The 22,594-nt window shown below is 58.9% G+C and overlaps 5 protein-coding genes across 6 annotated transcripts; 3 read left to right on the top strand and 2 right to left on the bottom strand.

The window, feature by feature from the left end:
* The first annotated feature begins 1,236 nt into the window (after positions 1-1,236).
* On the top strand, positions 1,237-8,760 carry SYVN1 (synoviolin 1). Of its 2 annotated transcripts, XM_042904852.1 has the most exons (17): positions 1,237-1,553; positions 1,664-1,748; positions 2,408-2,556; positions 2,785-2,877; positions 2,969-3,121; positions 3,264-3,312; positions 3,723-3,826; positions 4,447-4,573; positions 4,674-4,773; positions 4,863-4,928; positions 5,024-5,140; positions 5,235-5,398; positions 5,677-5,805; positions 5,901-6,059; positions 6,146-6,332; positions 7,340-7,488; positions 7,568-8,760. In XM_042904852.1, exons 3-17 carry the CDS (start codon positions 2,425-2,427, stop codon positions 7,672-7,674), a joined length of 1,836 nt encoding a protein of 611 aa, XP_042760786.1. In that variant the 5' UTR covers positions 1,237-1,553; positions 1,664-1,748; positions 2,408-2,424; the 3' UTR covers positions 7,675-8,760. The 2 variants fall into 2 exon arrangements, with proteins under 2 accessions (XP_042760786.1, XP_042760787.1); XM_042904853.1 differs by lacking the exon at positions 1,664-1,748.
* Positions 8,761-8,845: 85 nt separating this feature from the next.
* MRPL49 (mitochondrial ribosomal protein L49) lies at positions 8,846-12,512 on the bottom strand. The gene is made up of 4 exons (XM_042904854.1): positions 12,335-12,512; positions 11,001-11,151; positions 10,071-10,195; positions 8,846-9,958 (listed from the first exon to the last, which is right to left on the bottom strand). The coding sequence occupies exons 1-4, from the start codon at positions 12,410-12,412 to the stop codon at positions 9,812-9,814; spliced, it is 501 nt and encodes a 166-aa protein (XP_042760788.1). The 5' UTR covers positions 12,413-12,512; the 3' UTR covers positions 8,846-9,811.
* Positions 12,513-12,584: 72 nt separating this feature from the next.
* On the top strand, positions 12,585-13,931 carry FAU (FAU ubiquitin like and ribosomal protein S30 fusion). Its single transcript, XM_042904855.1, has 5 exons — positions 12,585-12,682; positions 12,941-13,023; positions 13,129-13,273; positions 13,539-13,594; positions 13,760-13,931. The coding sequence occupies exons 2-5, from the start codon at positions 12,949-12,951 to the stop codon at positions 13,883-13,885; spliced, it is 402 nt and encodes a 133-aa protein (XP_042760789.1). The 5' UTR covers positions 12,585-12,682; positions 12,941-12,948; the 3' UTR covers positions 13,886-13,931.
* Positions 13,932-16,271: 2,340 nt separating this feature from the next.
* ZNHIT2 (zinc finger HIT-type containing 2) lies at positions 16,272-17,646 on the top strand. The gene has a single exon (XM_042905211.1). The coding sequence runs from the start codon at positions 16,391-16,393 to the stop codon at positions 17,585-17,587; it is 1,197 nt and encodes a 398-aa protein (XP_042761145.1). The 5' UTR covers positions 16,272-16,390; the 3' UTR covers positions 17,588-17,646.
* A 116-nt stretch (positions 17,647-17,762) lies between these two features.
* Positions 17,763-22,476, bottom strand: TM7SF2 (transmembrane 7 superfamily member 2). Its single transcript, XM_042904857.1, has 10 exons — positions 22,254-22,476; positions 21,657-21,853; positions 21,520-21,574; positions 20,955-21,149; positions 20,769-20,872; positions 19,244-19,363; positions 18,988-19,156; positions 18,707-18,787; positions 18,489-18,611; positions 17,763-18,170 (listed from the first exon to the last, which is right to left on the bottom strand). The coding sequence occupies exons 1-10, from the start codon at positions 22,303-22,305 to the stop codon at positions 18,010-18,012; spliced, it is 1,257 nt and encodes a 418-aa protein (XP_042760791.1). The 5' UTR covers positions 22,306-22,476; the 3' UTR covers positions 17,763-18,009.
* Positions 22,477-22,594: the final 118 nt, after the last annotated feature.

The following is a 22,594-nucleotide window of genomic DNA, read 5'->3' as shown; positions in this document are numbered from 1 at the left end:
GGACATTATGTACACAAAACAAACAGAAGGGGCCAACGTGGACACCGACATTTAAATAAAAGGACAGAGGGAGGAAAGGGGCAGATGTACAGCCAGAGAGAAAAGCAGAGGCCTGTGGGATCACAGAAGTTGAAGGAGGAGACTTTTTACAAGAGGAAAGAGATCGAGTCGGGCGAGAACCGAAAGCTGACCATTGGTTTTAGTCACTAGAAAGTAATAGATGGCCTCGCGGGGGAGCCAACTCTGTGACAGCTAAATTGGTCAGGCCAGTTGGGGAGGTGGTGAAGGTGATGAGGCCAACCAACAGCACGGGAATCTAGAATCAGACACACCCGATGCCAATCCCAGGACAGGTCTTGTCAAATCTCTGAACATCAACAGTCCCAAGTCCAAAATGAGTATAGCACCTTCTAGCTCATAAACTGTAGTGCTTGGATGTTAAATGCGACGGAGGACAACGCAAGGCACAAATTGGGTGTATCGGCTTCATTCTGTCGACGAGCTGACTGGGTTGGCTGCGACTGCGACACAAACAAATACTACGCAGCCCAAGATCAGTAGTAGCTGCGATTACGGCCCGGGGCTGAACACAAGGAGAGCAAAGCTGTAGGCGCCGGGAAGCTGAAGTCAATCCCTTTGCATTGAACACCATCCCAACATTAGCCGGAATTAAAGGTCTGCCTTCTTAATCCCAGACACATCAGGCTGCCCCTCCTTTTGTGGCGCAGCAAATGTTCCCGCTGGGCAGACACAGATCACCCGCCCACGGACTGCGCCCCCCCTACCCCCCAACCCTGCCAGCTGTCCGCCCACTGGGGTTGGACCTAGACCTAGGCAACGCTGCCTTCCGTCCCTAGCAACCGCTCACCTGCTTTTCTCTTTCCACAGGCCAGCAAATGTCCTTCCTTTTCTTATTGGTCCGCGTAACTCTATCTAGGCCAATTAGTAGCAGCCACGGGGACCCAACTCACTCCCACACAAATCGGGGGTGATCGCGGAGAAGCAAATTTTTCTTTTCTGAACCCAGTTCTCCAAGGAAGCCTCTTATTTGTGAAGTTGTTGCGAAATCTTCTGGAATGAGACTCTAAAACATTTTATTTCTCTTAAGCCCGTAATGCTTGTCCCTTGCACACTCCCCCTTCCAAGTGGTACGGCCCACACGAAGCTCCACCTTCCAGCCTCTTTGAGAGCCTGAGCCCTCCGCTAGGTTGAGTACACTAGGCGGCGGAGGCGATACCATCTTTGACTGATAGATGGGGGGACTCCAACTATCTCCCGGGTTGTCCTATTCCGCTCCGACCACCTCTCGCGTCTTTCGCTCCGGCCGTGGGCACGAAGCCTAGATACAGTGGCGGGACTACCGCTCCCGGCACCACGGACGGCGCGCGGGGCGGCCAAAGGACGGGTGCACTTGGTACGATCCACGCCGCGCCCCGCCGGAAGTGAGGTGTCTCTCCCCCGAAGTTCCGGCTCGCAGGGGGTGGGGAGTGTTGTTAACCGGGGCCGCCTCCGCAGTCGCGGGGATTGAGCGGGCTCGCGGCGCTGGGCTCCTGGTGAGTCGGCCGGGGTGGGGCCCGGGTTGTGGTTGGAGTCGGGACCTGGGCCCTCCCCTTGCGGTCTCCGGGGTCGGCGCGCCCCCTCAGCCCCGCTTGCGGCTTGTCAGCTGGCGGTAGACCTCAGGCTCCCGTGCGGCCGCTCTCCGGAGGCTGGGCCCCACCTGCGACGTTCGCAGCTCCCGGAGCTTACAGGTGCGGGGGCGACCCGGGTCCCTCTCCGTGCCGCCGCTGCATCCCTCCGGTCGGCCGTTTCTCCGGTGCCCCGAGTGGACATTGCCCCGGCGGGTGGGGGACGCCAGGGTTCCAGGCTGACGTATCCCGCCCGCTCCCGCGGGGCGCGCGGCGGGGTTGCGCACCCCGGCCGAGCTGTCACCGGCGCTGTCGCCTGCCCGGCTGCGCCCCCCAGCGCCTGGCTTCTCCGAGTCCAGGCGGCACGTAACCGCTTCTGGAGATTTCTGCGTTTGCATCCTCTCCATCACCTTCACGGTAGAGCCCGTGGTAGCAGTTCTCCTTCCTGCAACACGTTTGCCTTTCCCCGTTCCTCCCTGGAGGCGGTGGCTTGGCAGGCGGCGTGGAAAGAGCCCTAGATTTGAAACAAAACTGACCCAGGCTCCAGGCTCCAGGCCTTGCGTCAGTCTGATCGCTTAACCCTTTTGAGTCTCCATTTTCTTGTTCGTAAAATGAGGGGGCGGGGGGCGTTTGCTATATTTGACGTCATGATTGTGTGGGAGAGGTGAGGTGGAGGGGGGGGGGTCTCTCCCTGGTGTTTAGTGACATCGCGCGCTGGGCACTGTTCAGGGTTTGCGCAGTGTGCGCAACACGCAGGTTATTCTTTCCCTGTCCCCACGCAGGTCTCCAGGCCGGAGCGATGTTCCGCACCGCAGTGATGATGGCGGCCAGCCTGGCGCTGACCGGGGCCGTCGTGGCTCATGCCTACTACCTCAAGCACCAGTTCTACCCCACCGTGGTGTACCTGACCAAGTCCAGCCCCAGCATGGCAGTGAGTTCAGGGCTCAGGGTGGGAGGAGCTCCCTGGGAGGGAAGGAGGAGTCTGCTTGAGACGGGGGCGGAGCTAGGGGTCAGGTAAGCGTGAGAGGCGTGAAGCTGCCACCAGCCGCCTAACTTTGAACGAATTGGGACGGGGGACATAGGGAGGTTCCGGAATCATGAGCCCCAGACATAGCAGAGCAGAAAGTGACCTCAAACCATAGCCTCTTCTCACTCCTAGGTCCTCTACATCCAGGCCTTTGTCCTTGTCTTTCTCTTGGGCAAAGTGATGGGCAAGGTGTTCTTTGGACAGCTGAGGGCAGCAGAGATGGAGGTAAGATGTTCACGACTCCCAAAAGTGAGGGCCAGGGAGCTGGGCAAGCAGAATGTCTTGAATTCCTTGTCCTTCTCTGCCCAATCCCCAGCACCTTCTGGAACGTTCCTGGTATGCCGTCACTGAGACTTGTCTGGCCTTCACGGTCTTTCGGGACGACTTCAGCCCCCGCTTTGTCGCACTCTTCACTCTCCTTCTCTTCCTCAAGTGTTTCCACTGGCTGGCTGAGGACCGTGTGGACTTTGTGAGTTGGGTCAGGGGGTTCTCAAAGCAGATGGGAGCCAGGGAGTGGCTCGGTAGGTGGGCTTGTGAAGTGAAGGCTGGGTGGGGGGGGTGGGGGGTGAGCCCCAGCCTTCCCGACAGGCCCCCTTTCTGCTCTGCCTCAGATGGAACGCAGCCCCAATATCTCCTGGCTCTTTCACTGCCGCATCGTCTGTGAGTGAGATCCGCGGGAAGGGAGAGGAGGGAGCTGGAGGGAGTAAGAGGCGCTGTGGAGGATTGGAACGTGATAAGTCACGAACTGCGGACCCGTGCCGTAGAGCGCAGGCTTCCCCCTCGACCCGCAGCTGTACAGGAAAGATAATTTGGGAAGTTAATTTGCATCCTCTCTGCCCTGTTCCACCCCAGGGCTTTTCAACTGTCCAGCCCCTCAGCTCTTCGCCTCCTCACCTGGAGCTCGGGCTGCTCTAAAACCCTCCTAGGCAAAACTGGAGCTCCCAGGGGGCCGGGGTCAAGCCACCTGACTAGATGGCTAGGGCTTGAGGGTGGGAGGTGTCTTAAAGCGGGAAGTGGCTGTCAGTCCCTGGGCTGACCCCACCAACCCCCTATTTGGGGGGTCCCCACAGCCCTTATGTTCCTCCTGGGTATCCTGGACTTCCTCTTCGTCAGCCATGCCTATCACAGCATCCTGACCCGTGGGGCCTCTGTGCAGCTGGTGTTTGGCTTTGAGGTAAAACTGGCTCGGGAGGCGGGGGGGACGAGCCTGAGGTGGCCCTGAGCGTGCCTCGGATAACCCAACAGCCCCTCCCCGGGCGCCTGTTCTGTGGCCAGGCCCGCGCGGGCCACCAAGGAGCAGCCGTCAGTCTCCGCTCCCGCCTCGTGCGCTCTCACGCCTAGGAGAGCGGGGGAGGCACAGAAAGAGGCGTGTGCGTCGGGGGAGCCCTGACCCGACGCTCAGGGAAGGCCTCCTGGAGGGCGACGCCTCGTTGGGACGGAAGCACTTAGCTCGATGGACAGCTGGGGAGGGGTGTTCAGCGATAGCAGCTCACCGAACGCTAGACCCCGTGCTGAGCACCGGCTGCGTCTTTTAATCAGCAAAGCAACGTAGTCACTAAGGAACGTTTAATGCCGTCACTTGGCAGACAGGCAAACTGTCTGACGTTCCGAGAGGTCTGGTGAGCTGCCAGACGTCAAACCAGCTAGTGAGTGCAGGCGCTCGGAAGACCCCAGCTGTGTCCAGTACCACGCTTGTGTCTTTGCACTCTGCTGTAGCGGCCTGGGTGTGGCAAAGGGTGACCGGAGCAAGGAGGTGTCGTGTGCTTAGGCCCCCGCGCCCCCTCCTCCCTCCAGTATGCCATCCTGATGACTATGGTGCTGACCATCTTCATCAAGTACGTACTGCACTCCGTGGACCTCCAGAGCGAGAACCCCTGGGACAATAAGGCCGTGTACATGCTCTACACGGAGCTGTTTACAGGTGAGAAGAGCCTGGGCCTCCCCTGACCTGGACCAGCGTCCCCAGCCCTGCCTCCCAGGCCCCGTGACTGCTGCTCTCTGCACCTCCCCTTGCCCCCCAGGCTTCATCAAGGTTTTGCTGTACATGGCTTTCATGACTATCATGATCAAGGTGCACACCTTCCCTCTCTTTGCCATCCGGCCTATGTACCTGGCCATGAGGTAAGCCCAGCTCAGCCCAGCCCGTCCTGCCCCTGCCCCACACCTGATTCTTCTCCCTCACCCAACTTTCACTGCAACTCTCCTTTCAGGCAGTTCAAGAAGGCCGTGACAGACGCCATCATGTCTCGCCGAGCCATCCGCAACATGAACACGCTGTAAGTGGGTCGGTCCAGCTGCTCTCCCTAGCTCCGCCGCAGGTTCCTCTGTCTCCACTTCTGGTCTGGACATACCCTTGGCCCGTCCTCACTAGGTATCCAGATGCCACCCCGGAGGAGCTCCAGGCAACGGACAACGTCTGCATCATCTGCCGAGAAGAGATGGTGACCGGCGCCAAGAGACTGCCCTGCAACCACATTTTCCATACCAGGTGGGAGGGGCCCGGGGAGCCTGACTGCAGGGGATGGGCTCTGGAAGGCAGGCTCCTGGGGACTTGCCGACCGTCGCCTGTTCTCGACCCCCAGCTGCCTGCGCTCCTGGTTCCAGCGGCAGCAGACCTGCCCTACCTGCCGTATGGACGTCCTTCGGGCATCACTGCCGACCCAGTCACCACCGCCCCCTGAACCTGCGGATCAGGGGCCACCACCTGCCCCTCATCCCCCACCACTCCTGCCCCAGCCCCCTAACTGTGAGTGGCCCCCTCATTTGGCCGTCCAACACACTGATGAGTACTTGCCCGGAGCTGGGTAGGGGAAACACGGGGGGTGAATCCTCCAGAAGCTCAGTCTGGGTAGGGGAGGGGGTCATAGAAAGAGACCTCCGTGGACTGAAGTCACGTGTCATCAGTGCTGAGCTCAGAGAGGCCCGTGGGAGCAGGGACAGAGTTCCTAACGACCAGTCTCTCACGCGTGATTCGGAGCTACCTCACTCCGGACCTTTCTTCACTGCCTCGTCCTCTCTCTGCAGTCCCCCAGGGCCTCCTGCCTCCCTTTCCTCCAGGCATGTTCCCGCTGTGGCCCCCCATGGGCCCCTTTCCACCCGTCCCGCCTCCCCCCAGCTCAGGAGAGGCTGTGGCCCCTCCACCCACTAGTGCAGGTGAGTCTTTTGGCTACTGCCACAGCCAGGGGGCGGGAGGAATGGAGAGCGGAGGCCTCAGCTCTCACCGACTTCCTGTTCTCACTCCGTACCAGCCCTTTCTCGGCCCAGCGGAGCAGCCACGACCACAGCTGCCGCCGCCGCCTCCGCCTCTGCCTCGGCACCTGGCTCTGCCCCCGCCCCCGAGGCCGGCCCCGCTCCGGGCTTCCCCTTCCCTCCACCCTGGATGGGCGTGCCACTGCCTCCACCCTTTGGTAAACCGAGCCGCCCTCGGGGTCGATCTGGAGGGATTTGGGCGTCGGGCCCGGGCCGCCCCGGCTCAGCCTCTGCCTCCCTCCAGCCTTCCCCCCGATGCCCGTGCCCCCCGCGGGCTTTGCCGGGCTGACTCCGGAGGAGCTGCGGGCTCTGGAGGGCCACGAGCGGCAACACCTGGAGGCTCGGCTGCAGAGCCTGCGCAACATCCACACCCTGCTGGACGCCGCCATGCTGCAGATCAACCAGTACCTCACCGTGCTGGCCTCCCTGGGGTACGTCTGCACGGGGGCCGGCGTGCGTGGCGGCAGCCTGGAGCTGCCAGCAGCCTGGAGCTGCCAGCGAGGCCCCCAGCCCTGGTCCCGGGCCTTTCTCTTCGGCCACCCTGTGATGCCTGTTGGTTCGCGTCACCCGTGTGTAGGCGCAGCAGGATCTCTGGGTTTCTTGATGCCTCTGTTCTCTCGCTCCAGGGGGCCTGCCTGGGTCTCAGGAGGGCTGGTGTTTATTATTAGCAGAGAGTTGACTTTGAATCCTGCTCCTTTATATTTTTCTGTAGTCAGACCATTCATAATCGTCAGCGCTTTAGCTTATCACATACACCTTTCTCACATGTGGTCTGTGCCCGGGAAACACTGCCCCTGATCTGAGACCGCACGTAAGTCACCCAAGGGCACCTGGGTGCCTCAGTCAGACGTCCGACTTCAGCTCAAGTCACGATCTCACAGTTCGTGAGTTCCAGCCCGGCATTGGGCTTGCTGCGGTCAGCACCGAGGCCGCTTCAAATCCCGTTCGCCCTCCGTCTGCTCTTCCCCTCCCCCGCCCCCAAAAAGTCACCCAGAACCAGCCTGGCCTAAGTGTAAGTTATGGTGCCCACCACTCATTTGCTTCGTGACCACTGTCACTTTAATCGAATAGAAGGGTCCTAGCTCCTATTCACGGGTCACACACACAGAGTGTCTGGCACACAGAGCACAGGCTCGGAGGGGAGTTTGAGTCTGAGCTACCTGAATACGGTTTTCTTCAGTGGAAAATCTTGGGTGGGAACTCTGTGAGGAGCCTGGCGCCCCGCTAGAGACCGCCGTTTACCAGTGAACAGGCCAGCGATTCTTGCCCGCACGTAGTCTAGTCTGTAGTATGGAATCCCGAGAACTCACACACGCTCGCTCGCGTCTGCTGCGGACTGAGCCCTTGCGGGCTCCCCCCCGCAAGGCTCACCAAGCGCAGAATCTTCTCAATCGTGCCAGCATGTCCAGGCCTCCCCTCCCTCGTTTTTCTCTCCTAGGCCCCCCCGGCCTGCCGCCTCAGTCAGCCCCACTGAGGAGACCCCTGGAGTCGTCACTGCTGCCACCCCCACCAGCGTCCCCAGCTCGGAGGCCACCACCCCATCCCCAGGAGACTCCCCACCGGCCCCTGAACCTGACAAGCCTCCAGGTAGTCTCGGCGAGCGTGGGGAGCGGGTGGGGGTTGGGAGGGAAGTTCTCTGGGTTCCACTTCCGAACTCTGTCCCCAGCTCCCGAGTCCGTGGGCACGGAGGAGCTGCCTGAGGACGGGGAGCCCGACGCCGCAGAGCTCCGCCGCCGCCGCCTGCAGAAGTTGGAGTCCCCTGTTGCCCACTGACACGACCCCAGTCCTACTCCTGCCTCCACTCTCTTGAGCAGCCCTCGCTGTAACGTGTCCTGCCACCAAGTGCCAGCTCCCTCTGTGTGCACCAGGGAGTAAGAACCCCCAGCTCTGAGACAAAGGAGGTGGCGTCCCCTAGGCCGAGTGGAAAGGAGCCTGAGGCCCCAGTTGACTCCAGCCCTTTCAGTCCCCGGCAGCCACGGGGATCTCGGGTCAGTCCCAGCCTTTCTTTCCAACCCGTCACCCTTTTCTGCTGGGGCCGTGAAGGCAGAAAGGCAGTCTCTGAGAAGCCCTCTACCCCCCTCTGGGAGAAGGGGCAGCCCTTCTAAGCCCACTTGTGTGCGTGTGTGTGTGTGAAGTCGCTTCAGTGCTGAACAGTATTAGCTCCCCGATCCCACGTGTGAACTTTAGGAGCTGGAGGCAGGCCAGGAACTTGCTTCCTGGGCCACCCACCAAGATTGGTACTGATTTCCCTTTTCTTACCCTAAACTCCCTAGAAGCTCTTTGTGACGGTGGCTGTGTCACTTACGCCCTGTGGTGTTTCCGCGTCTTAGTGGCAACCGCACAGCTCTGGGAAAGGCGTGCCGAGCAGGTGGGCAGCATTGAGGTGTCCGTGCCCCTCTCCCTGCAGTTTGTCTAAAGTGAGACTTCCTGGTCTCACCCAGCAACCACTGCCCAGCCTCACTCCAGGCCGAGGGCTCGTGTGTCTGCCCCTGAACCACTGCAAGCCCCAGAATCTGTGGAAGGCCACTTCTCAACTTACAGAACTTGAGTTGAGAAGAATTGGAATTACTTCCTTGCCGTTGTCTCTTGGCTTAAATTTTGTCTTTGAACTTGAATGCTTGACCCTAGGAAAGAGGAGCAGGAGTGTCAGACTCCTGGTCTTTCCAGTTTAGAAAAGGCACTGGGCCAGGTAGGGACCACAGGAGCCGAGGCCTGCCTGCCCTTGTCTCTTTCTCCCTTGGTTTTGTGTTACAAGAGTTGCTGGAGAGCGTTTCAGATGATTATTTAATTTGTAAATATTGTACACATTTTAATAGCTTAAATTGTATATACCGCCAAATAAAGACTTGCATTAATGACCGGTGGAGCTAGTGTCATGGGGACAGTGTGCCGGGAGTGGTCGTCTTGCTCAGGCTGTAGACTGGAGAATCCCCGGGGCGGGGGGGGGGGGGGGGGGGGGGGGGGGGTGACGGTTTCTTTAGACATTAAACCATTACAACAGTATCTCCATTTTCCAGATGAAGACACCAAGCCCCAGAGAGTTAAGCTTTTAGAACTCCCAAGGACGGGGCAAGTGTGAAGGCCCACGGGCCCAGAGTGGGATGGGAATGATGACAGGGGCAGAAGGCCAGCATCTTTCTTCCCGCAAAGGCCCTGACCACCCCGACACCAGGTCAGGAAGCTGGCAAGGATGGCCTGCTCCGCGCTGGACCGCTAGAATCTCCCAAGCACCCCCTCGTGGACAGACCAGCTAAAGCTAATCACTTAGCTTCCTGGAGCTAGAAACCTAGTCACGCCCAACTCTGGCCTAGAATGGAGCAAAGGCCACTGGGCCGCCTTCTCCAAGGGTGAAAAGAACGAGCCAAGGGGCTGACATGGGTGCTTTATGCCTATACCCAGGACCGCGCTGGGAACTGAAGACCTCTAGGGCCCACGCCTGAGTTCCCTGTGTCCTCCGCAGCCTCCACCAAGCCACGTCTGGCCTGGAGCAAGGGCTTAAGGATATTTGTGGTAGTGAGGGTCTGAGGGCCAAGGAAGGCAGGTGCTCAGTGCGTTTGCCCTGTGCCACCCTGCCCTGAACTGGATTGGGCTATTCCCCCAGAGGGGCAGTCAGCAACCTCCAGAATTTGAAGAGCTGAGCCCAGTGAGCTCCAATGAAGGCAGGGTCCAATGTCAGCCCGCCCCCAGTGCTGGCCCCTGTGTAGAGGGTCCCGTTCCCCCTTAATGTGAGCAAGGCCTGCTCTGAAGCCCTCAGCCCTCATTTAACCCGTCTACGCTCTCAGCCCTGCCATTTATACCTGCTGTCCTGGTTGGTCCTACAGCCATCTCCCTCCTGAGGCACCCCCACGCCCGCCCCCACCCCAGACTCTAGTTGTGGGGAACGCTGTCAGGCAGGCTGCTCAGGTGGGCCTCAGAAGCCCTTTTCCAGGAGCCAGGCTTTGAGCTGCTGGTCAAAGTAGCCCTTGACCCGCAGGGTACCTGTCACCTCATTGATCTGGGTGACCGGTGTCTTCCCGAGCAGTGGACTCAGAAAATCTTCCACATCCTTCTGCAGGGCCTGGGTGGGGAGAGGACAAATCAAGCCCGGTCAGACCGTCCCCTCTAGTAGACTCCCCATCCTTCAGCCCTGAAAAGGTCAGAATCGGGCCCTAACCCATCCCCTCGCTTACCCAGATGTCCCCCTCCACCTTTCGGATCACAGTCATCTGGCGGTTGCCATGTGTGATGTCCTTGTAGACAGGGATATTGTGCATACGAGAGCGCCTCACAAAGTAGGGCAGGTTAGGTGGGGGGTCTGTGACAGGAACAGTGAGAAGTCAAATCTCCCCAGGCCTTATGCCACCTTAGCCAACACCCTTCCCCTCACAGTCTACACAGAGTCAGTGCACCCAATGGCAAAGCCACCTCTAGATTTCAGATCGGAAGACCCGCTCTTTCCCTAAGTTTAGAGCCAGGACCAGATTGTTCACCCTGGTAATCTCGCAGGCCCAACACAGGGCCTGGCACCAGAAGATGCTCAAGAAGAAATGAAGTTAGGGCCATGCCTCCCTGGATCCTCATCTGGGGCCAATCCTTGCACTTCTCCCCTGGCACAAAGAATCTCTGGCACAAAGAAATGGGGATTTACAAGCACTGAACACCTACCTACCGCATGCTGGGCTCTGTGCTAAGTGCTTTATGGACTGAGCAGATTATCTCCATTTTGAGAAACCGAGTGACTAATGATCACGCTGGCAATGAATAACAGAGCCAAATTCGAACCCAGCACTGCCCAACTCCCAAGCTATGTTCTCAATTATGGTACGAGGCCTACTGGAGTCGGGGCATGGAGGTCCCAGCTCTTGGGTCTTCTCTCTTTGCTTCACTGTTCCTGAATGGGAAGACCTCATCCCAACAGCGTTGATGGATGGGTACTAGTAAAACAGGGCTGCATTCCCAGGCCCCTCCTTGAACATGAGATAGGTGCTAAGCCCTGAGTGCCCTCAACACAAGTCCTGAACCCACTGGGGAATCCAGAGCCTCAGCTGGGGAGGTACACCATGGCGGGGGGGGGGGGGGGTTCCCTGTAGCTTCCAAGCCATCCCCATCACCCAGCTCACCTCTGGGTGGCTGCCAGCCACTAGGAGTGGGATAATGTTCATGCTTTGGGGGCTTCGGGATGCGGGTAGGGGGTAACAGGCGCTCCACAAACTGGTATTCATCCACAGACTCCACAAAGCTGGGGTAATCAGGAGGCCCCTGGGTCTGGCTCTGCGGCCAAAATCAAAAGCAAACAACCGTTGCTCTGCTGGCCCAGCCAACATACACCCACCCACCACAGGAGAGGCAGAACTTCAGTAGGTAGAAACACTACAGGTGCAGAGACTGGGATAAATAAAAGACTGGAGGTAGGAAAGCATCAGACTTCAGTTTGCCAGGGTAGAGGTAGGACTGGAAAAGAAGTTCAGGCACTCTGAAGCATCTGCCTCTCTTGGGATTTCTGTGGGACTCAAAACCCAAAGCCAAATCACTGTCAGTCTGACCAGTACAGCATTTTTCAGTATTTTAAAGTTTCCTCTAGGGGCGCCTGGGTGGCTCAGTCGGTTAAGCCTCCGACTTCGGCTCAGGTCATGATCTCACGGTCCGTGAGTTCGAGCCCCGCGTCGGGCTCTGTGCTGACGGCTCAGAGCCTGGAGCCTGTTTCAGATTCTGTGTCTCCCTCTCTCTCTGACCCTCCCCCGTTCATGCTTTGTCTCTCTCTGTCTCAAAAATAAATAAACATTAAAAAAAAATTAAAAAAAAAATAATAAAGTTTCCTCTAAACATCCTGCTGAAATATTCTAGTTCTGGATGAGGCACTTTCAGCAATCTTGATAATGCCACTCACAATCATCTGACGTGACCCTCGCTTACCTGGAACGTTTTGGCCTCATATAAACACCATCAGGCATTGGACTAAATGTATTATAGGTATTGTTTTGAGTTAATTCCTCCAATGACACAGTAAGGTATTTTATTACCTTTTTCCATCTAGGAAAAATTAAGACATTAATAAGCAGTCTACCTAAGGTAACTCTCCGCTGTCTCTCCATCCTCCAACAGATAATCCTGGAGTCCTTATGGGCCCCGGGGTTACAAGCAGAATGAAGTGGCCTGTATATCATGAACCCCAGGTTCCCTAAGTGTCGCCAAAGATCTGGGGCCGACCCCTACCCTGTGAAACGGGTATCCCTTTTTAAAATTAGGCAGCAAGCGATGATGTGTAGCCTCTCCCAGTTCTGACCAACCCGAGCTGTCCACCAATCAGGATCCAAGCCCCACACACAGGGGCGCGTTGTCAGCCCTGCACCTCAACCTTGCCTCTCAACCTTGTATGTGAGCCCCAGGGTTACAGGAGTAACAACCAGACTCACACGCAGCCCTCTTCCCCCACCTCCAGGCTCAGCGCCCTCACCAGCCACCGTAGCCCGCAGCCCGGCTGGACGCCGGTTCTCCAGCCCCTCAGCGAAGCTCGGAACAAGGACGCTGCCATCTTGCACCGCTCCCGTACACTGGCCTTCTGCGCGCGCAACCGGCCTGGTTCCGCCCCTTCGGGGGCGCACCGCCCCGGACCGAAAGAACGCCTGCGCAAAGCGTAAAGAGGCGGAGCTAGGACTGCGGTGGGCCGTACAAAAGCCAGAGACCTTCGCGGTCGCTCAGCAGTGACGTAGCACGCAGCAGGCGGTGAGGACGTGCGAGCCCTTCCTCCTTCCTCTTTCTCGACTCCATCTTCGTGGTTACGGCTGCGGTGGCCGTAGTTCAGGTAAGATTTGGGTCCCCGCTGGATCTGGAGAGCTTAACAGTAGGTTGGCCGCGAGATCAGAGGGCACGGGAAAAGTAGAGGCAGAGGGGCTGTTCTGAGGGCCAAGTTCTGTTCCCCACCCGACCTCCCTGAAAGGCCCGGCCTTACCCACGTGAGATCCCGCGACCACCTAAATCCCAGAGCGATCGGCCCCGGCCCGCCACCCATCCCCCGACCCCTCTAGAGCATTGTTTCTCATACAAGCCTTTCTTTCTTCAGTCGCCGACATGCAGCTCTTTGTCCGCGCCCAGGAGCTACACACCCTCGAGGTGACCGGCCAGGAGACGGTCGCCCAGATCAAGGTAAGGCTGCTTGGTGCTTCCTGGTCTTCATCCTCTTTTTTTTTTTTTTTTTTTTCCAATCTCCCCTCCCGCGAGAACGCTGATGAATCTTCTTTTTCCCGGTAGGTTCATGTAGCCTCTCTGGAGGGCATCGCTCCAGAAGATCAAGTCGTGCTCCTGGCGGGCACGCCCCTAGAAGATGAGGCTACCCTGGGTCAGTGTGGAGTGGAGGCTCTGACCACCCTGGAAGTAGCCGGCCGCATGCTTGGAGGTGAGTTGGGGAGGATTGTCCTTTGAACTGTTTGTAAGCTCATAACGAGTGTGGGCTGTTGAGTTCATGGTCCTCAATCCAGGGTGGTTCTTGTTTACCTCCCTCAGAAGGAACTCCTGAGAGGTCCGTGGGAGACTGAGCCAGAGCCTAGTTCTCTTTTCAGTCATTTATTAGACCCTATAAAGGCTTGAATTGAGAGAGAGAGGATTCTGCTGGGTGGGGCCTTGTTGCTCCCCTAACTGTTGGCTGTCCTTTACCATCGCAGGTAAAGTCCATGGTTCCCTGGCCCGTGCTGGGAAAGTAAGAGGGCAGACTCCTAAGGTAGGTGAGAGTATTGGTTCGGAATTCGTTTTGTTTTGTTTTGCTTCTATCAAAGTTAAGCCAAGACCTTTGGTCTTTCCTCTTGTCTGCCTTCTTCCTGGAGTTAGGCTGAGGGAAAGCATGGAAGAGGTCAACCAGGGTCTGATCGTTCCTTCCTTTGCCCAGGTGGCCAAGCAGGAGAAGAAGAAGAAGAAGACAGGTCGTGCCAAGCGGCGGATGCAGTACAACCGGCGCTTTGTCAACGTTGTGCCCACCTTTGGGAAGAAGAAGGGCCCCAATGCCAACTCTTAAGTCTGTCGTGATCCTGGCATTCCCCAATAAAGCCACTTAGTCCAGACATCTCATAGTTTGACCTTCACTTGCAGGGCTTCGGGAGGATATGTGGCTCCCAGGGTCGGTGGTGTGTTCATTAGTTTCTTGGCACCGTCTAGTTGGAAGAGGCAGGGACCCTTGGGCTGGCATGGGCAAAAAGTGACAAACTACAAGAAAAGGCTTGCCGTGAAAATAATTCGGTAATTCTCCCGAGTCCTTTTTTGTTCTTTAAACAGAAGGTGGCAAGAATCATGGGAGGATTATGGAGGCCGTGGTAAAGGAGAGGGGTTTGAATAGTAGATCTATCAGGAAGGCCATTCTGACCTTCCCTTGGAGTTGGGACCAGCTATGTATGGCCTTAGTGGAGTCCTTGGCAAGGGTCTGGCCTGTCCCCACTTTAGAAAGGTGGGGTGACCCGATTGGGTGGAGGCCAGTGACTTGGGCAAAGCAGTGTAAAGAATTCACCCCAGGCAGAACAAAGGAGATAGAAGTTTATTGAACACAGTGCAAGGGAGGGAGGACTGGGATAAGGTGAGGAGGTAGCGGAATGTATGGAATTTTCTTTTTTTGGTACCTGTGCCTGGTTGCAAGTAGCCCATTGGTCAGCCAAGACGTATGGATATTTTGAGCTGGGTCATCTGATGGGCCTGTTTGTTGCCCAAAAGCGGCTTGTACAGAAAGCATTGCCTGATTACTTTGGCACTGTGTAACTTTGCTCCCCTAATCACAGGTCAGGTGGGTTGTTTCTGTGTTCCCAGAAGCGGAATTCTCTGGGATTCATTTCAACGTCCCTTAGCTATGTGGGTACCCACTTGTTGTGACAAGGTTTTTCAATCTGCTTGTTCTTGGAATACAGTATAACGAGGTAAAGACCTCGGGATCTAGACTTGGACTGCCTTGAGTTTTAATCCTCGCTGCATTTATTTTCTGACTGACAAACTACTTATTTGATCTCTGTCATCATCAGAGTTGCTGTGGATGTGAATTATTTTTATTATTTATCCTAATAAATATTTTATTATATCCTAATATTTTATTATTTATCCTAATAAAGGATGTGAAAGACTGAGATCAGTACTTGCCACATAGAAAGTGTGCAAGTATATTGGCTATTTTTATCTCTAGTAATCTTTCTGGAAAAAAGACGTCCCCTCCCTTCTAGGAGTTTGGATTCTCGTGGGCTAAGTGCAGAAGCTAGCTAGTTTCAAGTGCTAGAGCCTCAAAGTCAGCAGGGTGTTGTCATGAAAGGGGCAGTGGGTGGTGGGCAGACATAACATCATAGGGAAGGGCTCTGAAGATGGGATGTGTGACACCTGAAGCAACCTGTCAAGCGAGATGACCAGAGTTCCAGCCAGGAGAACTGTGTGCAAAGCTGTGTGATATTGTTAACGTGGAGAGGAGTTTGGGTTTGAGTCCAAGTGCCAATGGAACGTCGCCCGAGTACAGGGAAAGGTTTTAAGCAAGTGCGTGATGTGATCTGACTTGTGATCCAGTACTTTCTCTGCCTGATTTTTCCGGACAGCTGGCAAGAACAGAAACCAGTTAAGGGACCAGTAGCTTAGACCAGTGGTTGTGAGGATGGAGAGAAAAGAGCAGACTTGAAGGTCCTCAAATCCATCCAGATCTTGATAGGGAAGGAAGTGATCCATATTGAGATAAATACAACTTGCTGAGGCTGGGACTAGATGTGAGGTGAGGGGCTAAAGAACCAGAGCTCACTTTGATGGGTGCCATGGCTCGTCTTCAGGACGCTTGCCACGGTTTGTGTGGGTTATCACGCCCACTCGACCACAAATAAGCTCCTTTAGGACAGGGACCACATCTCTGCCCCTCAATGTGATTCTGGAACCTACTGTGGATTCTGCCCTTAAAAGTTGGATAAACCACAGATTAGGAGGGGGAATCAAACAAGTTCAGTCTTAAAAATTGCTTTCTTCTCCAGAGGGGAAACGCCTCCAACACACACACACACATACACACACACACACACACACACACACACACATTGTAGGCCAAGTAGTCTACATCCTTTTTCTACTCCGCTTTGTCTGTGTCCCCTAGTTAGAATGGCTACCCTCCCAGCGCAGGGACGCACCTCATCCCCCGAGGGCCTGGGGCAATTAGCCGCCTAGAGTAGGTGCCTCGCCGAGGATGAATTTCCGCCACCGCGCTTTCTGGTGCCAAAGAGGGAGCCACTAGGGGGCGAGCTGGTACCAGCGGAGCTCCCGCCTAGCGCGCTTGCGCTCTCTGCTCACCGCTCGGGGCGGGGCTTGTGCGTCAGGACCCGCTCCTGCGCTTGCCCGAGCCCTACTTGACCGAGAGGTGGGGTTTGGCTCCCGAGTGTGGGCGGAAGTTGCCGAGAGTCCTCGGCAGCTTTGGCTACGCCCCGTTGGCCTCCCTCGGAGGCGGAAGCAACCGCTTAGCGCCGGAAGTCGCCCCGCGCCGCCTCGCGTGTTCGCGAGGCGGCACGGGGCGCCGGTTGCCATGGAGCCGGCCGGGCCGTGCGGTTTTTGCCCGGCGGGGGAGGCCCAACCAGCGCGCTACACCTGCCCTCGCTGTAATGTGCCCTACTGCTCGCTGCGCTGCTACCGGGCGCATGGCACCTGCGCCGAAGACTTCTACCGGGACCAGGTGCTGGGGGAGCTCCGCGGCCGCAGCGCCTCGCCCAGCCGCCTGGCCAGCGCCCTGCGGCGGCTGCGTGAGCAACGCGAGACCGAGGACGACCCGGAGGACGCAGGCCTCAGGCCTGGCCCGGCGCCCGGCGGCCTCTCGGGGCTCTGGGAGCTCCTGGCCCCGGCCGAGAAGGCGGCCTTCGAGCGGCTGCTGAGCCGGGGCGAGGCCGGGCGGCTGCTGCCCCCATGGCGGCCGTGGTGGTGGGGACGCGGGGCCGGGCCGCGGCTCCTGGAGGAGGTGGGCGATGCTGCGGGCGGTGACCCCGTGGGGCTGGAGCCCACCCCCGCGAGGGCGCCACCGGAACCCGTGAAGGAGGCCGATGCCGAGCCATTTCTCGGAGACGCCCCCGAGGCCTGCGCGCCCACCGTGCCCACCCGGATCCCCACGCTGGCCAGCCTGAGCCGTGGCCCGGCCTCGCCGCTCGTGCGCTTCCAGCTGCCCAACGTGCTGTTCGCCTACGCACACGCTCTTGCCTTGTATCACGGCGGCGGCGACGACGCCCTGCTCTCCGACTTCTGTGCCACGCTGCTCGGCGTTTCCGGCGCCCTGGGTGCGCAGCAGGTCTTCGCCTCGGCCGAGGAAGCCCTGCAGGCCGCAGCCCGGGTGCTCGAAGCCGGCGAGCATCCTCCCGGGCCCCTGGGCACACGGGGCGCCATGCGCGAGGCCGCCCTCATCCTGATGGGCGAGGGCCCGGCCAACCAGAAAGGCTACACGCTGGCGGCACTGGGGCACCTGGCGCGGACCCTGGGCCAGGCCCGGAGGCAAGCTGTGGCTACCGAAGAGCGAGATCGCCTCTACCGGGCGCGGAAGAAGTGCCAGTTCCTGCTGGCTTGGACCAATGAAAATGAGGTGGCCCTCACGCCCCTGGCTCTAGACTGTGCCAGGGCCCACCGAGCCCACGCTGTGGCCGCCGAGGAGGTGGCAGCCCTCACTGGGGAGTTGGAGCGGCTTTGGGGAGGCCCCCTGCCACCTGCTCCAAGAATTCTCATTGAGGAACTCCCTGGCTGAACAGGGATCTCTATGTCATCAATAAAGCCGCGACTGGTCTGCCCTGGCAGCGGTGCCCATTTCTGAGTAACAGCTGTTGTCCCGCCCCCTCTCCCCTCCCCCACCCCCAACCCTGGGGCCCACAAACCACCTCTCAGCTTCTCCCAGATCAGAGCTGACCCAGCCGGTTTTTAAACACCCTAACCCCAGAAAGGGAGAGAAGTGGTACCAAGGGTTCCAGATGTTTATCCGAGGAGGACGAGCAGCCCCTCCACCCCCATTGAAGCACTGGCTTCATTTCTCCTCTCTCCGGAGCACCTCCCTGAGGCTGTTCACCCCTGCCTGTGGGAGCTCAGAGCAGGGGAGGGGTCCAGGCTCCTGGTGCTGGGTGCGCTGACAGGCGGGTGGGCACGGGCCCCCGCCCGGGGTGGGTGGAGCTGGCTTCAGTAGACGTAGGGCAGGATTCGGTAAGGCACGCGCCGGCAGTACTCCTGCCAGGCCAGGCCGTACTTCTGTAGGCACTGCTGTTCATCCCGGGCCTCCCGGTGCACCAGGAGCGCCGTGAAGTAGAGGAAGTAGAAATAGGGCAGCAGGTGAGACACCCCTGTGGGGGAGGGGAGGCTGTGATCCCTCAGCAGCGCCCCTCCTCCCCGCCCCAGTTCACAGAGGTTTCCACACCCACTGGCTCTCGGGGATCCCGGGGCTCTATGGTGAAAGGTCCCGGTTTGCAGCAAGGCGTTGGCACAGCTTAGGTCGGATGGAGGTCAGCCCCGGCCACTCAGTCCATCCCCAGCTCCCTGACGGCTCCCTCCACCGGGCGCACCCCTGCTCTGCATTCCACACCCAGACTGGGCCTCCTGTGTTCACCATCTCTGCCCCTCGCACGCGTGGTGCCCGCCCTGTGCCCACCCGAGCCGCTCACCGCAGGGCAAGGACCACGCCAGAGCCATGATGAGGTCCCCGAGGTAGTTGGGGTGGCGGACCATACCCCACCACCCGGACACCAGCAGCTGCCGCCCCGTGGCCGTGGGGATGGTCTCGAGGCCTGGGGAGAGACAGGGCATGAGGGGGCGGGGGGACTGCTGGGAGCCCAGCTGTCCTTGACACTTCACTCATGGCAGCCCGGGGAACCCAGCTCACCAGCCACTCTGGGGTCAGAAGGATTCTTCCGGAAGGTGTTCTTCTGGGAATTGGCTCTTCGGAAGATGTAGTAACCAAGAGCTAGGGGAAAGCACGGAGTGGTCAGGGCTGAGGGTTAGAGCCTACCTGACCCTGACCCTCCCCGCACAGCCCCGGAGACCTCGGACCCAGGCCTCCCCAAGCCCCGGCTTTAGAGACGCGCCTGAGGCTTAGCACCTACCAGGTGCTGAATAAACGTGACATGAACGAACGACAGGGGGAGGAACCCCTTCCAGACTGACCGTTGATGAGACAGATGGCGGAGGCCATGGGCAACCCCAGGGGCTGCGGGTGGTGCAGCAAAAATTGGGCCTGCAGGCTGTAAGTGAAGGGTACCCAGGCCAGGTCCCCAAAGGCCAGCATGAAGCCAAACCCGTCGTGCGTGATGTCCATGGTGGTGAGAACAGCCTCCTGCAGGGACGGGACCCAGACACACTGGCTCAGTCCCCACGAGGTCCTCAAACGCCCTCCCCGCCTCTCCGCCCAGTCGGGCCTCACCTCATGCCAGAGAGCATCACCCACATAGAGTAGCTGGAAGCCGTTGACCAGCCACATGGCCAGTGAGGGACTCCCCCGAAGTTCCGCTTCCTGCATCAGCAGGGCCAGGTTGATGAGGACCTGCGGTCGTGGGGGAAGGAGAACAGGGCAGTGTGTCCCCAGCCCGTCTCTACGGAGGTGGCAGCACCTACGTGGGAGAGGAGCCAGCCTTTCCCCTTACAGCTCTCAGTCCTCAGGCCTTTGTTGAATGGATCCAGGCCCTGTACCCAGGGGAGAGACTGCAATAGATGCTTCTGGAAGTGCTCCCTGCCTGTTGGCTGACTCTTGCCTCATCCTATAATATTCCTTTTGGGAGAGCAACAGACAAGGATTAGAACAGACGTGGTTTGGGGGCGCCTGGGTGGCTCCGTCGGTTAAGCGTCCAACTCTTGATTTGGGCTCAGGTCACGATCTCACAGTTTGTGAGTTCGAGCCCCACGTCAGGCTCTGCGCTGACAGGGCGGGGCCTGCTTGGGATTCTCTCTCTGCCTCTCTCTCTCTCTGCCCCTCCCCTGCTCACTCTCTCTCAAAAATAAATAAACATTAAAACACACACACACACACACACACACACACACACACACACACACACACAATCTTTAAAACAGACCTACTTTTGAATCTCAGCTTTGCTACTTGGGCAAGCTGCTGACCCTCTTCAAAGCCTCCTTTCCCCCACCCCATGTGGGAAATGATCGTGGACCCGCCTTATGGAGCTGAGGACCAGTGGACCTGACGCATGGACAGCACGAAGCACGATGAGTCTGGCACCCAGGAAACACTCAGTAACAGCTGGCTGGCAGCCAGCCTGTGCCGAGCGCCCCATTCTGGTAGCGGTGGCTTTGGTGTCGCCGTTAACGTCCCCGCTTCTAATCCCCACAAGAACCTCAGCAGGAAGCTCTCTGACTTTATTCCATTTCACACATGAGGAAATGGCCTCAGAGGCCAGAGAGACCTTGCCCGAGAGACCCTTTGGGAAATCTTGACCACAGTCCAGCATGGGGGATTACAACCGAAAACCACAGTTGGCATGTCATCAAGGCCACTGGTGATGACCAGGTTGCCGCACCCAGTGACCAGTCTTAAGTTGGGCACCGCTTGGACCGGCAGGCAGCATAGCATCACCCTGTCCTGTCCTCAAAATAGATCTTGAACTTGACTGCTTTATTGAAAGTTGCACCTGCTCACGTAACTCCCTCCGTGCCTTTTCTCCCGAGCCATGCTATATATTTTTTACTTCTGTTTTGTCTGCCTTCCCCAATAGAGGGTAGGCTCCATGGGGACAGAGATTTTTTTTTTTTCCTTGCTTTCCTGTAACTTTTTCTCCTTTGTCTCCTTGGACCTAGAGCAGTGCCCAGGGCACACAGTGGACTCAACAAATATTTGTGGAATGGATGATTAATGGTTTACATCTGCACAGCATTGGCCCTGCCTGCCTCAGCAAGCTCATCCATCCCACCCCTCCCCTTAGCCGGGCCCAGCATACCCAGCCGATGAGGCCAGGCCGCAGTTCACAGAAATATTTGAAGTCAAAGGAACAGATGCGCGGGTTGAGCTCCCGTCCCAGGAAAAAGTCGTAGATGGGGTTGCCTGGAGAACAGCCGAGGGATGAAGGCGCGAGCGAAAGCACCCCCACCGGCCCCCATCCGCTCCCTACCGGGCCCCCTCTCACCTGAGGTCCCCCCAGGTGCCAGGGCGGAGGGAGGGATTCCCAGAGCCTTCAGGTAGAGAAGGAAGCTGAAGATGAAGGCGGTGAGGGTGGCCGCAAACGCCAAGGGCACGAGCATTTCCGGAAGCGCCCCCAGAGGCAGCCCCGCGGACACTGCCAAGCCCACCAACAGGGCCGTCAGCACCAGGGCCTGGAAGCCTGAACCGCAGTCCACAATGAGTCCTGGGGGCTGCGCCCCTACACCCCTGCTCTCCCCCTTCATGCCACCCCCACCCCCACCCCAACACACACACACACAGTCCGAAGCCCAGGAAGGTCAGGGACCTTGCCCTTGGCTTTCAGTGGGTCACTCCGACCACTACTCTGGTGCACAGAGTAGCAGCAAATGCTGCGGGTAGGGGTGGAGGAACATGGGACGTGCAGAGGGACAGTGAGATCCCCCACGTCGGCCTGGGCACATGGCATGAAATGGGCATCTATCGGAGCTTGGGGTTGGGGGCTAATCGCCACTGGGCCTGGATCTCCACCCCCACCGGGCACAAATCCGGCGCAAGGATCCCCCAGGCACCGTTAATGGGGTAGCGCAGGCGACTCTTGTCCTTCAATTCCAGCCCCTCGGCCACCTGCAGGCACAAAGGGACTCTGTAAGGGGGGAGTGTGCCTTCTCTCTGGGGGCGCCCCTCCCTCCGCCCGCCGAGTCCGCACCTTGCGCGCCGGCAGTAGGTAGAGAGCCGCCTGAAGGCCGAGCCAGGCGAGCCACAGCAGCAGCACCCGCGGGCTCCACAGCACGTCGGGACCCGGCAGGTAGGGGGGTGGGCCCAGCAGGCGCGCCGGGCCCGAGCGGGCCACCAGGAGCAGGTGGAACATGGTGGCGGGGAGCAGCACCATCAGCGCCGCGGCGCCTGGGGAAGGGGGCGGTCGCGTCGGGGGTCCGCTCCGCAACTCGCCCACGGCACCCGCAGGCGCCCTGTTGCCTCCAGGGCCCCCTCAGCATTCCCACTGCCTTCTTCCATATCCCGTCCTCAGCCCTCAGCCCCTTCCCTGGCTTCCACCTTGGTCCCCGCCCCCGCCCCGCTCGCCCAAGGATCCTCCCCCTGCTCCCCATCCTCCGTCCAATCCTCCACTCCTTAGATGCCGCACCCTGCAGCCGTCTCCCCGGACACTCCCCCCGCCCCCCACCAGACCCCTCTGCCTCGGGATACCCTTCCAAGCCTTCCATTCTCAGACCCTGCACCCTCCCCCATCTCTCAGTTCACCCCGTACCCGCCGAGCCTCTGGTCCCAGCCCCGCCTGCCCCATTACCCAGGGGTCCCCCGAATTCCAGCGGAGCCCGGGAGCCCCGAGGATAGGCCATGGTCTCCACTCCACCCGGGGCCGGGGGCACGCAAGCGTCCGTCAAAGGAACACCGTCCACCCCATCCCCCAGGAGATGAGCTTGGTGACGCAGAGGATCGGCCCGCTTCACGCAAGCACCTGCTTGGTCCCCGAGCTCGGACTACAAGCGCCCGAGCGCCGAGGTCTTTAAATGGACCCGCCCCCGGCCCATTCCAGGCCCAGCAATCCAGCCAATCGGCTCTCGGGAGCGGGCCTGACGCGAGGGCCTCGAAAGCCACCTCGGTAGCCTCACAACTCCACCCCGGGCA

Source organism: Panthera leo, chromosome D1 (assembly GCF_018350215.1).
Source record: "Panthera leo isolate Ple1 chromosome D1, P.leo_Ple1_pat1.1, whole genome shotgun sequence".
NCBI lineage: Eukaryota > Metazoa > Chordata > Mammalia > Carnivora > Felidae > Panthera > Panthera leo.
This window is presented reverse-complemented; position numbering and strand designations above follow the sequence as displayed.